The sequence below is a fragment of the Aptenodytes patagonicus genome, chromosome Z (assembly GCF_965638725.1).
Source record: "Aptenodytes patagonicus chromosome Z, bAptPat1.pri.cur, whole genome shotgun sequence".
Taxonomy (NCBI): domain Eukaryota; kingdom Metazoa; phylum Chordata; class Aves; order Sphenisciformes; family Spheniscidae; genus Aptenodytes; species Aptenodytes patagonicus.
In genome coordinates this window covers 4,041,028-4,054,037 of record NC_134982.1, presented here as the reverse complement: position 1 = coordinate 4,054,037, position 13,010 = coordinate 4,041,028, and the positions used below count along the sequence as shown (strand labels likewise).

General features: G+C 43.0%; 1 protein-coding gene across 3 annotated transcripts in view; it reads right to left on the bottom strand.

The window, feature by feature from the left end:
- Nucleotides 1–12,809, bottom strand: part of LOC143172424 (mothers against decapentaplegic homolog 2) — a 52,458-nt gene extending 39,649 nt beyond the window's left edge. For all 3 annotated transcript variants that reach the window (XM_076361869.1, XM_076361871.1, XM_076361870.1), the window contains exons 1-2: nt 12,738–12,809; nt 302–594 (exon numbers count right to left, since the gene is read on the bottom strand). In XM_076361869.1, coding sequence (XP_076217984.1) covers nt 302–537 — 236 coding nt within the window. In that variant the 5' untranslated portion in view covers nt 538–594; nt 12,738–12,809. The remainder of the gene's footprint in view (nt 1–301; nt 595–12,737) is intronic.
- Between the last annotated feature and the right edge of the window lie 201 nt (nt 12,810–13,010).

The following is a 13,010-nucleotide window of genomic DNA, read 5'->3' as shown; positions in this document are numbered from 1 at the left end:
AAAGCATAAGGCAGTGCTACAAACTAAGAGCTGTGCTAGGCACCACCAGAATACATATAAATTGGAATCTACGTAGTAATGAAAATTGAAATGTAAAGTTATTATTAGAAACTGTGACTTTACAAAGCATGTGATTCAGTTGTAAGCAAGCACTACGTAAAACCAAAATAGGTTTTAAAGAATTTTTAAAGAACCAAAAGCATGCAACTGATTTTTTAGTCATTTGTTCACAGGATAGCCGAAACATCCATTTCATCATTTCTTAAGTGGTTGTAACAATTTCAAACACAACAGCACTTACCTCGGTATCGTCACACATTTTGTATTGCAATTCTGAGTGGTAATTGCCTTCTCAAGCTCATCCAGCTGTCCTGTTTTCTTTAGCTTCTTGACCAAGCTTTTCACTGCTTTTTCACACCACTTTTCCTCCTGACCATTCTGCTCACCACCACCAGCCCCTCCAGAGCCACCAGCAGATTTTTTCCACCCCAGAAGTCTCTTCACAACTGGTGGAGTGAATGGCAATATGGATGACATGACTTTCACCAGACAGAACACTCAGCAAGCAATAAATTAGAGATTCCCGTCTGAGCCCTAAAAACACAAACCAAAACAGACACGTTAGCACTGAGGTTTCACATGAAACAAATACCTTGCTTAGGACCTCTCATTACCAAATGCTATAGGACACTGCATCCCCAAACAAGTCAGATAATACTTCAGAAGTAGTCTGCATCATGGTTAGGTACTTCATCAATAGTTAAAATGCAAGTCTGCTGCAGACTCTCCAACAGTTAGTGCAGACTAAGGTTACTGTTGGATTAGACATTTCATTTTTCCTCAAGTCTTTCCTGGCTAAAGTCAACTCCAGCAAAAATACAGAAGTTAACTTGAGTCTAGCTTTGCACCTAGGCTGCCTGGTTTTAGTCATTTATTAAAATTTTCCACAAGTGATTGACAAATTGCATACACATATATGCATGTTCTGCCCGTCTCCAAATCAATTTAGCAAGCAAAATTGTGTTTGGAATGTCATTTAGTCATTACGGCTTGACAGAAGTCTTCCAACAGCCAGCCATTTCACGAGCCTTTTCTCATGTTGTTTGTCATGTTTTAAATAACTACCAATTTTTGTTCCACTAGGGACATCCAATTTGAAATTCACTCATAAGTTTGGTAATAAGCTTATTCCCATCTTTCTTTCAATCTAGAGTTCAACGGCCTACAGATAAGGAATCTTCTCAACTGGCAGTACCTAAAATCATCAAGTCTTTCAAAATTCATTAAGGATATTTAAAAATCTTAGTTTGCAGGCACCCGAGTAGAAGAACTGTCTGTTTTTGATTTTGATAGCCTTTTATTCAGTATCAACTACCCAATCAGGATGTTTATATAAAATGAAAGATTAGAAAGGATGCTGAAACTTGGGCTATGTTTAGCATTCACTGCGATTTGCACTTCAAATAATTTAGAAGAGAAATTTAGAAAAAACATCTTGGTTTTGCAGCTTCTATTAAGCTAGTTTTCGGTATTAAAACATAAGTCCCAAATCAACCATATTATTTCAGGCAGAAAGCTGTTAGAAATTGCTTGAAGACGTAAGGGTCCCATGGATAGAAGTATGGCACTGAAGTCAAACCCAACCTTATTTCCAGGCAGCAAACGGGTATTCGAACTCCAGAAAGGTACCTTATTTCCAAGCTGTGTAAGTTAGTTCAGTCAGCTGAAAATACCTTGTCTTAGCTAAGAGCTAACACCACCTTCAGGCTACTCGATTTGAGCTTTCAAGGCAGCTTACATGTCTCTCCATCCTTTACAGGCGCATGCCTCACTTCTATCCAAAATACACCAACTTCATCTTATTGAAATTTCCCATCTGCAAAACAGCATGGTTGACTTGGGATACTTCAGGATATAGCATTCATGGCTAATTTATGCCTTGTCACATCTCTGCTGCTTCAGAGAGGACCAACAAGTCAAACACTAGATCATATTCTACAGGTAACTTTAAATCATAACTTCTCAACTTCCACAAAACAGAACATTCAGTAGGAATGACATTTCAGTTTCAACTAAATCATACCTCCATACACCAGCTTCTGAGAGCACCTAAAATACGACTGAAGCAAGAATTGTAGTTTTCTGGGGTCAAGGAGACAGAGGTTCCAATTAACAGAGACTCAAGAGTAACACTGGTAATTTATGCAAAAAAAACCCCTTCAAAATAATCGATCCTGAATCACAGAATGGTTTGGGTTGGAAGGGACCTCTAAAGGCCATCTAGTCCAACCCCCCTGCCGTGGGCAGGGACATCTTCAACTAGATCAGGTCGCTCAGAGCCCCGTCCAACCTGACCTGGAATGTTTCCAGGGATGGGGCATCCACGCCCTCTCTGGGCAACCTGTCCCAGTGCCTCACCACCCTCAGCGTAAAAAATTTCTTCCTCATATCCAATCTAAACCTACTCTCTTTTAGTTTAAAACCATTGACCCTTGTCCTGTCAGTAGAGGCCTTGGTGAAAAGTCAAAGCATTCATTTTCACACAAGACTATAATATGAAAAGAACTTTTATTCTTTCAGAAACGTTAAATTATTACAGAATTGTCCCCGATATTTCAGACTGCAGGTTTTGCAGCCTGCAAAAGCATTGCACTGGAGCCCCGGCTGCAGCAAACAAGAAAAATAAACTCAATATCCAACATTTTCAAATTAAACACTAAGACACTCAGGGTACGGTTTCATAGGGAGCCAAGCCAACACAACAGCTTCCTGCCACTGGAAGCCCAGGTCTCCTTCCTTTCTTTCCTATGGCACCACCACCACCTCAGCACCACTAATACCTTTGCACAAAGACTCAGCTAGGTAACCAAGTAAAAACTGATCAAGTTGGGTTTTTTTGCCAAGTTAGTTCTCTTTCAGGTTAACACGTTGCACCAGCTCACACATGGTACTCTAAGTTGAGGTGAGTTACAGGAGCATGGATGGAAGGCTCCAGCCCCAGCCTTCAGCAGCGGTGTTAGGGTTGACTGCATCACTGGAAATGCAACCTGGGCATGCACTTTAATTTAGATCATTTATTTTGGTGGCAAAGCCAAATTAAGAAGTCTTAGACCCTTTTCCACATGATCTGAACTGTTCGCGGGCCTGGGAGTGAACCTCATTAGAACCCTAATCCAGTACACTGGGTAGCTCCAGAGATGAAACAGGAGGCTTGCATGGCCTCGGCTGTTTTAAGAAACACTCACACTAGGTTTCTGAAACAGGGAACGACAGTCACTTGGAGCTTTGTAAAAAGACTTCAACATTTGAGCAAGGCCAACATTAGGTGCTTCAGAGGCACACGCAAGAAATTCAGAAAGACCAAACCAAAGAGGATAGCCTCTTTTGCTGCAAAGATCCCGTTTTAAACACTAGCAACTGATGGTTTAATATCTGAACATCAAATTCAATGCCGACAGATGTAGGCAACCGAGTACCAGTATCATTGCTTATCCACACCCCAATTCTTCTGCTGTTTATTGACACATAATATACGTATTTCCTGTTCTTTACCTTCAGATTTGACACCTTTCAATGCCCCACAATACTCCTTTGACTATCAGCCTTATAAAACACACGCTTCAGTAGGGTCTCATTTACCACCAAGGTAAATTGCCTATTCTTCCAGGCCCTCTAAACATTCTCAATGCTTTTATCTAATTTCTCAGCTTTACAATACTCCTTGTGATGAGGTGTCCAATTTTGCAGTATTCTCTCCCTTAAGACATAACACTGATCTATATATCACTTTCTGTATTCTCTGGTGCTTTACTTTTTTTTTAAACTAAGATTTGCTTTTCTGCTTCAAATGCACATTGAGTGATTTAAGTCTTGCAGGGGGAAAGAATTTAGAAACCCCATACATTTCAGTTTTTCTTGATATTTGAACTCTCATACTATTTTTGACATACTCAGAGGCAAAAAAGAAAAAATCTTTCTTTTCCCATTTCCAAAGGACTGTCAGCTCAGACCTAACTAATCAGAAATTTCCAGATGTTATACTTAGTTTTAACCAGTTCCCTTGCAGACCTTTGCTCATGCAGTTTCTGTAGATGTCAGAAAGCACAGGTTGATCTGCTACCCCTGTGAAAATTAAGCTTTTTTTTTTAAAAAAAAAGCAAAACCACAAAGGGACACACTTAAAGAGCCCTTTATTACAATGATTATTGCAGCTTAGCAGCTGTTTAAAAAAAAAAACAAAACACAACATACACCACAGCTGCAGACTAAGAGTCTGGGAGGCTTAAACTACCTTCTTCCTTCTAGGTATTGTTTTGCCATGTCAGGGATTTGCCAGGAGTATCAATAAGAATTTCACTTAGTTATTCCAGTAGTGACCCCATGTCTTTCAAAGGCTGAGCAGAGAGAATGTGACACAAGTAGGACAGGACTTCATTCAGCTTAATACTTCGGCCGACTGCGATGAGTACTCGTAAGAGAATACTTCAGCCAGCTTAATTTATGTAAAAGTGGTACTCTGCTCCAAGCCTAGAGGAGGCGCTGCAAAGTGCAAGGCATGGTTAGGCTGAACTGGGAGCAATTTTGATAAATGCAAATTATGCAAGGAAAAAGCAGCAATAAAGGCATTAATAAGAAATACCCTACTGGGTCAGAAAAGCAGTGCATCTAGTCTTGTGCTCTGTCTCCAAAGGTGGCAAAAGGACACCCTACTCAAGGAAAGCAGATGAGCCTGGCCATTTTATGTAGCCCATTCTCCCCATAGTTCTTCAGCATCTTAAACTGCTACAGCAGGAAATTAAAGGCTACATTCCTGCCTATTCCCTTTAGCACCCATTTATGAACCTGCTGTCCACAAATTCATCTAACCGCTTTTTGAACCTGCCTCCACAACCTCTTGTGGCAGACAGCACCAGAGTTTAACTGCCCACTGCCTGAAGAAGTACTTTTAGCTGTTTTAATTTGATCTCTTTCTAGTGTCAGAAAGTGCCCCTTGTTCTACCACTGCAAGCTTTGCTGAAGAACTGTTTGTATTCATCTCGTCCACAAGCTTCATGATTCTGTACATTTGAATCATGTCCCTCCCTCAAATAGAAGACTATCAGCCTTTTGTCACAAAGAAAGTATCTGAACACAGCTCATACAGTTTGGGAAGCTCCTCTGGACAGATGCCAAGCCTGAAAAAGCTTTACTACTTCAATTAAATTACAAGTACTTGAAGACATTTCATAAGGACTGATCTAAAGACCACAGAAAAAAACTCTATCAGTCTATGGTTATCTTTTCACTTATCTTTTTGGTCATATTATCCTAAAGCTCTCAACATTATAACTAAAATAAAAAGTACGAAGACAGAAATCTACACCTCATGAGGAATTTGGACATAGAAGGCAGACAGCACATGTCTGCTGCTGAACATCTGGCAGGAGCTCAAATAAAAATGAGGAGCCCTACAGTTGCGTTGGGTTCTATCTGTATCCACCTTGACAGTCTCAGACAACATGTTTACACCAATGGGTTTAGGAGTCACTGTTGCAGCTCATTTTTTGACCAGCAAATCCCATTTCAATTCAGCACCTGTAACTTTTGCCTTCAAACTGATACAGTAACATAAGGAGTTTTGATCTTTGCTCCTAAAGAATCATCCTCTCATACACTGTCACTGTTGACACTAGCCTCTTGCTAAAAACATTCCTCTAGTCTTTTCGTGGATGAAGAAAGCGTACAAGGAAAAAGATATAAAATGCTTTTTCCCCCAAATGCACCCAGAAAACAATCTTTGCCAACACTGCAAGAAACATCCCCACGTTGCTAAAATGGCTGCAGATTAAATACACGCTAAACATGTAATACGCCTTTTTCCTTGCAATACAGTTTTTGTGATTTCCTTGTAGTCTACAGCCAACCATCTCCAAAAACTGAGTACTCATTCAGTTTGCTTTTGCTTTTAAGGACCTTAAATGTGCTTTGCCGTTGCTTATTCTCTGCACTGTCTCTCCCTTGCTCACTCTCTTTCTACTGAGGCCCAACATCATAGCCCAAATCTGATCTTTTACCTTCCTGTGTACTGTTCCCACTACAACACACCAACATATTGGGACTCTGTGAGTAATGGCAGGGAGATTTTCAAGACCCCTTTCTGAGCTCAACTATAGCTGAGCTACTAGTATCAAGGCAGCAGTGCGACACAGAGCAGAAAGCTTCCACTATTTTATCCCTTTCCACGTTCTCTGGATCATGCCTTAAAACTGCAGCTTTGAGTACTCAAGGAGTACTCACTCTCTTGCCCAGAGAGGTACGAGTGTTTCTTTGGACTGCTGGAACATAGGGAGCACGTGCTGTTATCCCCAACAGATTAATACTGGAAAATTTACAAATTGCCTAACTTTGGTGGTATTTGTTTTATCTCTGCCCCTGTAGTGTATCTCTGCCTCCTGATGCACACGTTTCTATAGTTGGTCAAACAGTGTCATAGTTGGCAACTTTTAAAGTCACAGTTTGAGTCATGTCTGCTATTATTCCATTCTACCGTGGTTCTCTGGAACAAGTATTAAGTATTAAGCTCATGATCCCAGCAATAACTAAGCATAAAAGATGAAAACCTTAAGGGCAGCATGCTAGCAGACTAAAATCTTCAAGGGAAATTTTTCTTTCCTGAGTGTCTGGAACATACTATAAACACATTGGTGCTACCAAAAATATCAAGTGATTTCTGGCTGATTTCTTCTAAAGCCTTATGCAACATATTTCATATCAGTCTGCTTATTCATCTTAAACTTGAAATAAAGAAATCTGATCTCTCTTGGTTTTACTAGAAGTATTCTGGCTTAGAGGAATTTCATTTGCGAGAGCTCTTCTGGAATAAAGAGGACAGAAGTTAAGCTCCTGAGGAAAGAAGATCGAGGAAAATAATTTGTGGCATTTGAGAGAGAGTCTACAAGTTCATTTCCTCCCTGTTTTAGTCCCATTTTTGTGATTTTTTTTTAAAAGGCAATTTTTTTTTTCATTAATCCTGGAATTTGGACAAGTTTCTTTTTCAATTTCACCAAGTGCACAATGTTTCAGATCTTTTAGAAGATCTAAATCTGCATCCCTGTGATATTAGTGGCTTCAGAATAAGGTAACATTAATTGAAGCACAGTCTATTTAAGGCAGTATCAAGACCTTACGTTAGGCTAAACAATACTGAGAGTTGAAGTTTTAAAGGACATAGCTTATGCAGTACTGCATATGTCTCCTATATTAATCCAGAGTCATTAAGACTTAGAGAAACGATAAAACAAGTATTTCATCTTGCATTGAACAGAAGCAAAACAAAACTAATTTATGATCTGCTTCTGGATCCTTCAGGCTATGTCATTCCAAACAACAAGGAGAGAGTTTATTCTCAGTGGAATCTGAGAGTTTTCCCCAACGTTAATGATCTCAACTTGCAGGAAACCTGAATTCTGTATGCTGTTCAAACTAAAATCAAAGCCAGTCTTTTCCCTTTCAGATAGAATACACTCTAGTTAAAGCTCTCGGTGGAACGGACAAGGTGTTGTGGTTTAACCTGGCAGGCAGCTAAACACTACACAGCCGTTCGCTCACTTCCCCCCCCCCAAGTGGAATGGGGGAGAGAATTGGGGGGGGGGGGGGGGGGGGGGGGGAGTAAAATTCATGGGTTGAGATAAAGACAGTTTAATAGGACAGAAAAGGAAGGGAAAATAATAATCATGATAAAAGAATATACAAAATAAGTGATGCACAATGCAATTGCTCACCACCCACCGACCGATGCCCAGCCCGTCCCCGAGCAGCAGTCACCGCCCCCTGGCCACCTCCCCCCAGTTTATGTACTGAGCATGATGTCCCATGGTATGGAATATCCCTTTGACCAGTTTGGGTCAGCTCTCCTGGCTGTGCCCCCTCCCAGCTTCCCGCTGGCAGGGCATGAAGAGCTGAAAAGTCCTTGACTAGTGTAAGCACTGCTCAGCAACAACTCAAACATCGGTGTGTTATCAACATTGTTCTCATCCTAAATCCAAACCACAGCACTGTACCAGCTACTAGGAAGGAAATTAACCCTACCCCAGCCGAAACCGGGACACAAGGGAAGACATTTCACTACTTCTCTTGCACCCACAACCCCTCCAAAAACTGCCTGTTGAGATTCCAGAAGGGCTAATTCTTTCTTCCCCTACAAATGCATATTAGAGACACCTGGTTTTGTCATACTGGAGAAGCTCAAAACCTACTGCCACACACATACTTTTCTAAAGAACCACCACACGAGAAAGTGAGATGGTGCCCATCCTTCCCTCCTCATATTCAGGTCAGAGCAGGACAGCTTCAAGTATCCCCTTACTGGTTTTTGGGTGTTTGGGGTTTTTTTTGCTTTGGGGAAGGGGAATCCAGCCCTACTGAGCAATGCCCTCAGATCCACCCCCCAGTTCAGCTTTTCAGGCAATTAGGTCAGCAGTGGGAAGTGGCTCTAAAGAGCTCCCTCCCAAGGGGCTCCATCTGGCCAGCTCACAGGCCAAAGCTCTGAGAAGTAAAGCCAAGGTCCTGGTTCAGCTTTGACACGAGCCGATGAAATTCAAGGCAGGCTGCTTGTGATCTGGGGGGACAGGAGCGAATAAAATTCTTCCTCTGGGTCAGCTTTAGAACAAGGATTTTGTAACGTGCCTATACGCAGAATCAATTTACACATTAATTTTTATTATGCTCTAGTATTGCAATGCATCTTGAAACTGTGTAACTGTATTATCTTCATACAGCTCATTGAGAACAGAATTACCCACCTACTTTGAAAGTAGACTTTTTTCCTCTCACTCATTTCATGAAGTTTGATTATGAATCAAATGAGAAAACTCATGTTTCTCATACACAGAACTAAAATAAGCACGATCATGATGTTATGAAAGCTTCAGAAGCTGGGTTTGTCTTCAATTACTAAAGACTACTGCAAATTACAGACAAATGTAATAATGAAAAGCTATCTTGCTATTAGAAAATTAGCACACTGTATTAACACTATGCATTCATAGTACACTAAAATTGCATGCAACTGGAGACATGAGAAAGAAGAGATGTTAATTTTACTGACCTTTGATTAAACTACTAATAGGACTGATGTATTTAAGCAACTCTCCTAGAATTACAAAAGAGGAACATTACCACAACTGCAGTTGGCCAATCCACCTGTCTGCAAAGCAGCAACCTTCTTCCACGTACTTAGTATTATGAACAACCTCACAGTATTGCTCCTTAAAACTAAAAGGCCTCAATAGCCCCCACAAAAGCACCAAACAAGCACTCCAAACCACAGCAGTTTAAGCCCTTCTCACCTCATCTGTTTTGGCTAAAGTTTTCCACCCCGTAACAGGCAAGCGTCAGTTTATTTTAGAAAATAAATACTCCTGGGCTAAATTTGACACGAATATTCACAGAACTGATCATCAGGTACCTAGGTACCTGTTTCTGTTTTTATCTGTATCGCTTAGCAGTTTCTCCACTTTGTTAAACCATAAATAATTGCACTTAGCAATGAGTTAATGCAAGTTCACTTTCAGAACAGGCCTAACATAAATGTTCTTCAGACAGGCCAGCCCCCCCACCCCCTTGATAAGCAGAGTTCACTCTGCACTGAAGAGTTGTCTCACGTTAAGCTCGTATTGCTCCAGTGTCATTAAATCAAGCTTGAGCCCCAGACTAAACTGATAGGGGACCCAGGAGCTCCTGCTCTCTCGCAGCCTCTTCTTGGTCTTACTTCACACTGTGGCTGTCAAACACACATAATCATAATAAAATGTGATGAGGAACGAAGCCTTACTGTTTGTAACACAGCTTCTCTACTGGAAGTGGAGAGCAACGTTTAGGAAGGTTTTCTGCAGTAGCCAATTTCTTCTAGCCCAGAGAGTATTGAACACAGGGCTGCCTGTACTCTCCATTCTATTACAAAAAACTAATCCCATCGCATGACCTGCAGCAATTCAGTTTAACAAATCAACAATTACAAATATTTTGGCAAAGTAAGCTTAGGTATTGTTTGCCTCTCGGCACAGCTCACAACCAGTTTGTGGCTTTATGATAAAAGTCATTAAATCCAATCTGAAAAGCAGAATTTACACCTCACTTAGCAAGTCAGGCCCATAAATGGATGCTTTCAATTACAGGGCATTTACATGCACAATCATTAAGGCAGCGTTGAATACATTTGAAAACTCTAGAATACTTTTTATAATAATTAAAACTTTGCGTACTGTTCTTTATACAAACAAAACTTAGGAATTCTCTTCAGTCTCAAGCAGAGCTCAGATTCATTGTTATCCAGAACCTACTACAAAGCCTGTTCTCCCAGTACTTTTGTGGGAAAGGGATTAGAGAGATGGAAACAAGTTTTGTTTTTTAAAGTTGCTCTCGGTAGCAGAGGTTTTTTTGAGCTCCAATAAACTCAATTATATCAACTGGTGCTCAACACTTCTGAAAGATCAAGTGGAACAGGAAGATGGAGGAGGACCCAGGAGTGCCTTTCATTTGGAGATTCACTGTGTAATTCAAACTTATTTGATTTTGTTCATGAATCTAGCTTCTGGGTGGAGGAAAAGAAGAGATCAGTTAAGAGACCAATTTTTTTAACCTTATTTTTTCAATTGTGTTCTTCTTTTCATCATAAAACAGAACCTCAGGAAAGTTGACAAATTATTCTCCGAGATTATATTACACACACCCAGCTTCTTCCATAAAGAAAACCGGATCTTCAAACACTTTCATTCGTTTCGGTGACTATCAGTGTAGTCCAAGTCTGATCCACACAACTGCAGAACAACAATCAACTACGAGGTTACTCTATTAAACATCCCAATATGTTGTTAAACATGTGCTTAGACTCATCTTTGAGTTAAGTTTAAACCGCCTTAAATGAGATCCTCCCCTTCCTCTTTTTAAAGGCATTTGTAACTAATGCTATCTTTCATCACGATAGTGCTAAGCAAACGGGGGGAAGGGACTTCAAAAACCTCCCCTTTACTTACATTCTCATTCCCCTCTAATTCACTACAGTTTGTAAATGCTAAAGTTTTAAAGCTACGCCTCAGAACAAACACACACACAAATAATCTACTCGAGCACCATGCAAGCTCCAAAACTGCGATAAAGCATAGGAAAGTCTAAACAGCAACCTTGTTCTGCTAACAGAAGCCTTTTGCCTTAACAAGGTTTTTTTTTTTTCCTCCCCTTCAGTCTGGAGAACAGAGCAAAGACTAATCAGTCTCTCACTACAGAGTCCAGCCCCCACAGAAATAATGTCATGAATCAGTCTGAAAGTACAGCTCTCCAGGCTAAGAGAGGAACACTTAAGAACAGAAAAACCTGCTGTTATGTGCGGTCTCCTAATAAGCTGTCATTATAAACTTCTTGCTACAGATGGAATCTGACTCGTTTATAACTATGAACTGTGATAACATGAGCTTTACACGCAACATACACAGTTTGTAGCATTCACTAGCAGCATTTTCAGAAATACTTGTTTGGTAAACCCAGGAAGCAAAACTTTTCCTTAATGCTATCCACTTGTTTGTAAAGTATTTGAAAAGCACAACACACGTGTTGTGGGGTTTTTTTAGTCAAAAACTGTGATGGACAACCAAAAAGACATGAGACTAGGCTGCAGTCTGAATCCCAGCTGTTCAATTCAACAGCTCTCCAAGACTATCACAAGGGCTCTTCACCCACTTTTTTTTTTTTCCTTCTTGTATTTCCCCGGAGTGAAGACTAAAAGACCGTACTGTGTCACACTTCTTCTCTTGCCCTCCACTCCCCACCAAAAATTACAATTAGGAACTCCACAACTCTGCAGTAACACCAACGACTTGTATTTATCACAACACAACTTCTCCCATGTGCTTATCAAGGTGGGTGAAACACTCAGCAGATGATGTTTGTTTACATCTTACAATGCATAGATAGCCACAGCACTAAAACCGGTGCCGTGAAGAAAACCACTAATCTCGATCCACATGTACACGTCTCATGTAAGCTGTGCGTGTTTCACATCCATGGCTCTGGACTGGGAGAGGAACAGACAAAAGGGCACTGGTTGAAGCAAAGCCTGCAATCCTAAACACTTCTTTGCAACTTGCTCCTAACTTTCTCCGCCACCCCGGCACGAAGTTCTGCACACCTGATCTCTGCAAGAAAAAAAGACCGGGCAGAGAGGGAGGGGGAAAGGGAGGAGAAGCAGAACTCCCCCCCCCCCCGCCTCGTCGCCCCCCATACAGACTCCAGGGGGGGGGGGCACAAGCCGGCCCTTCCCACCCTTCACCGCCCCGCGTCGGGGGCTATTCCGGCGTGTGGGCGGCGGGGGGTGACAGCGACCTTCCCCCCCACCCCCCTTCCCCTCTCGCAGACCCAGCGAGCGGCCGGCAGGAGCCGCCCCCCTCGCCCCACGCGGCCGTTTCCTCCCGCCGGCAGAGGCAGCCCCCCCCCCCCTCCCCGCCAAGCCCCGGGGCCGCCGCCGGGGCCCGCCGCCGCCGGGGCCCACCGCCGCCCGCCGCCCTCAGCGCCGGCCGCGTCCCACCACAACAAAGGGGGAGGAGGGCGTGGGGAGGCGCCCCCGTCCCCCCGCCGGGACCAGGCCCGTTCCGTCCCCCCCCGGCCCGTACACAGCCGCCGGGGCACCCCTTCCCGAGGAGCGGCGGCCCGGCGCCCCCCTCCCGCGGCGCGGCCGGGCCGCCCGCCGAAACCGCCCCGGGACCAACCTCTTCCTCGGCGAGCTGCGCGGCCGCCCTCCTCCCTCAGCGCTGCCTTCCCCTGCGCGCCCGCCCTCCCCGCGCCCATTGGCTCCCGCCGTGCCCCGCCCCCGGCGGTGGGCGGGGAGGCAGCGCACTGGCTGCGCCGCCCGTCACTTGAGAAAGAGAGGGCGAGGATTGGGCAGCGGCCGCGGAGGCCCGACCCGCCCCGCCGATTGGCGGATTGAGCCGCCAATCGAGTGCCCGCGGCGGAAAAAAAAAGAAGGCGAGAGAAATTAAAAA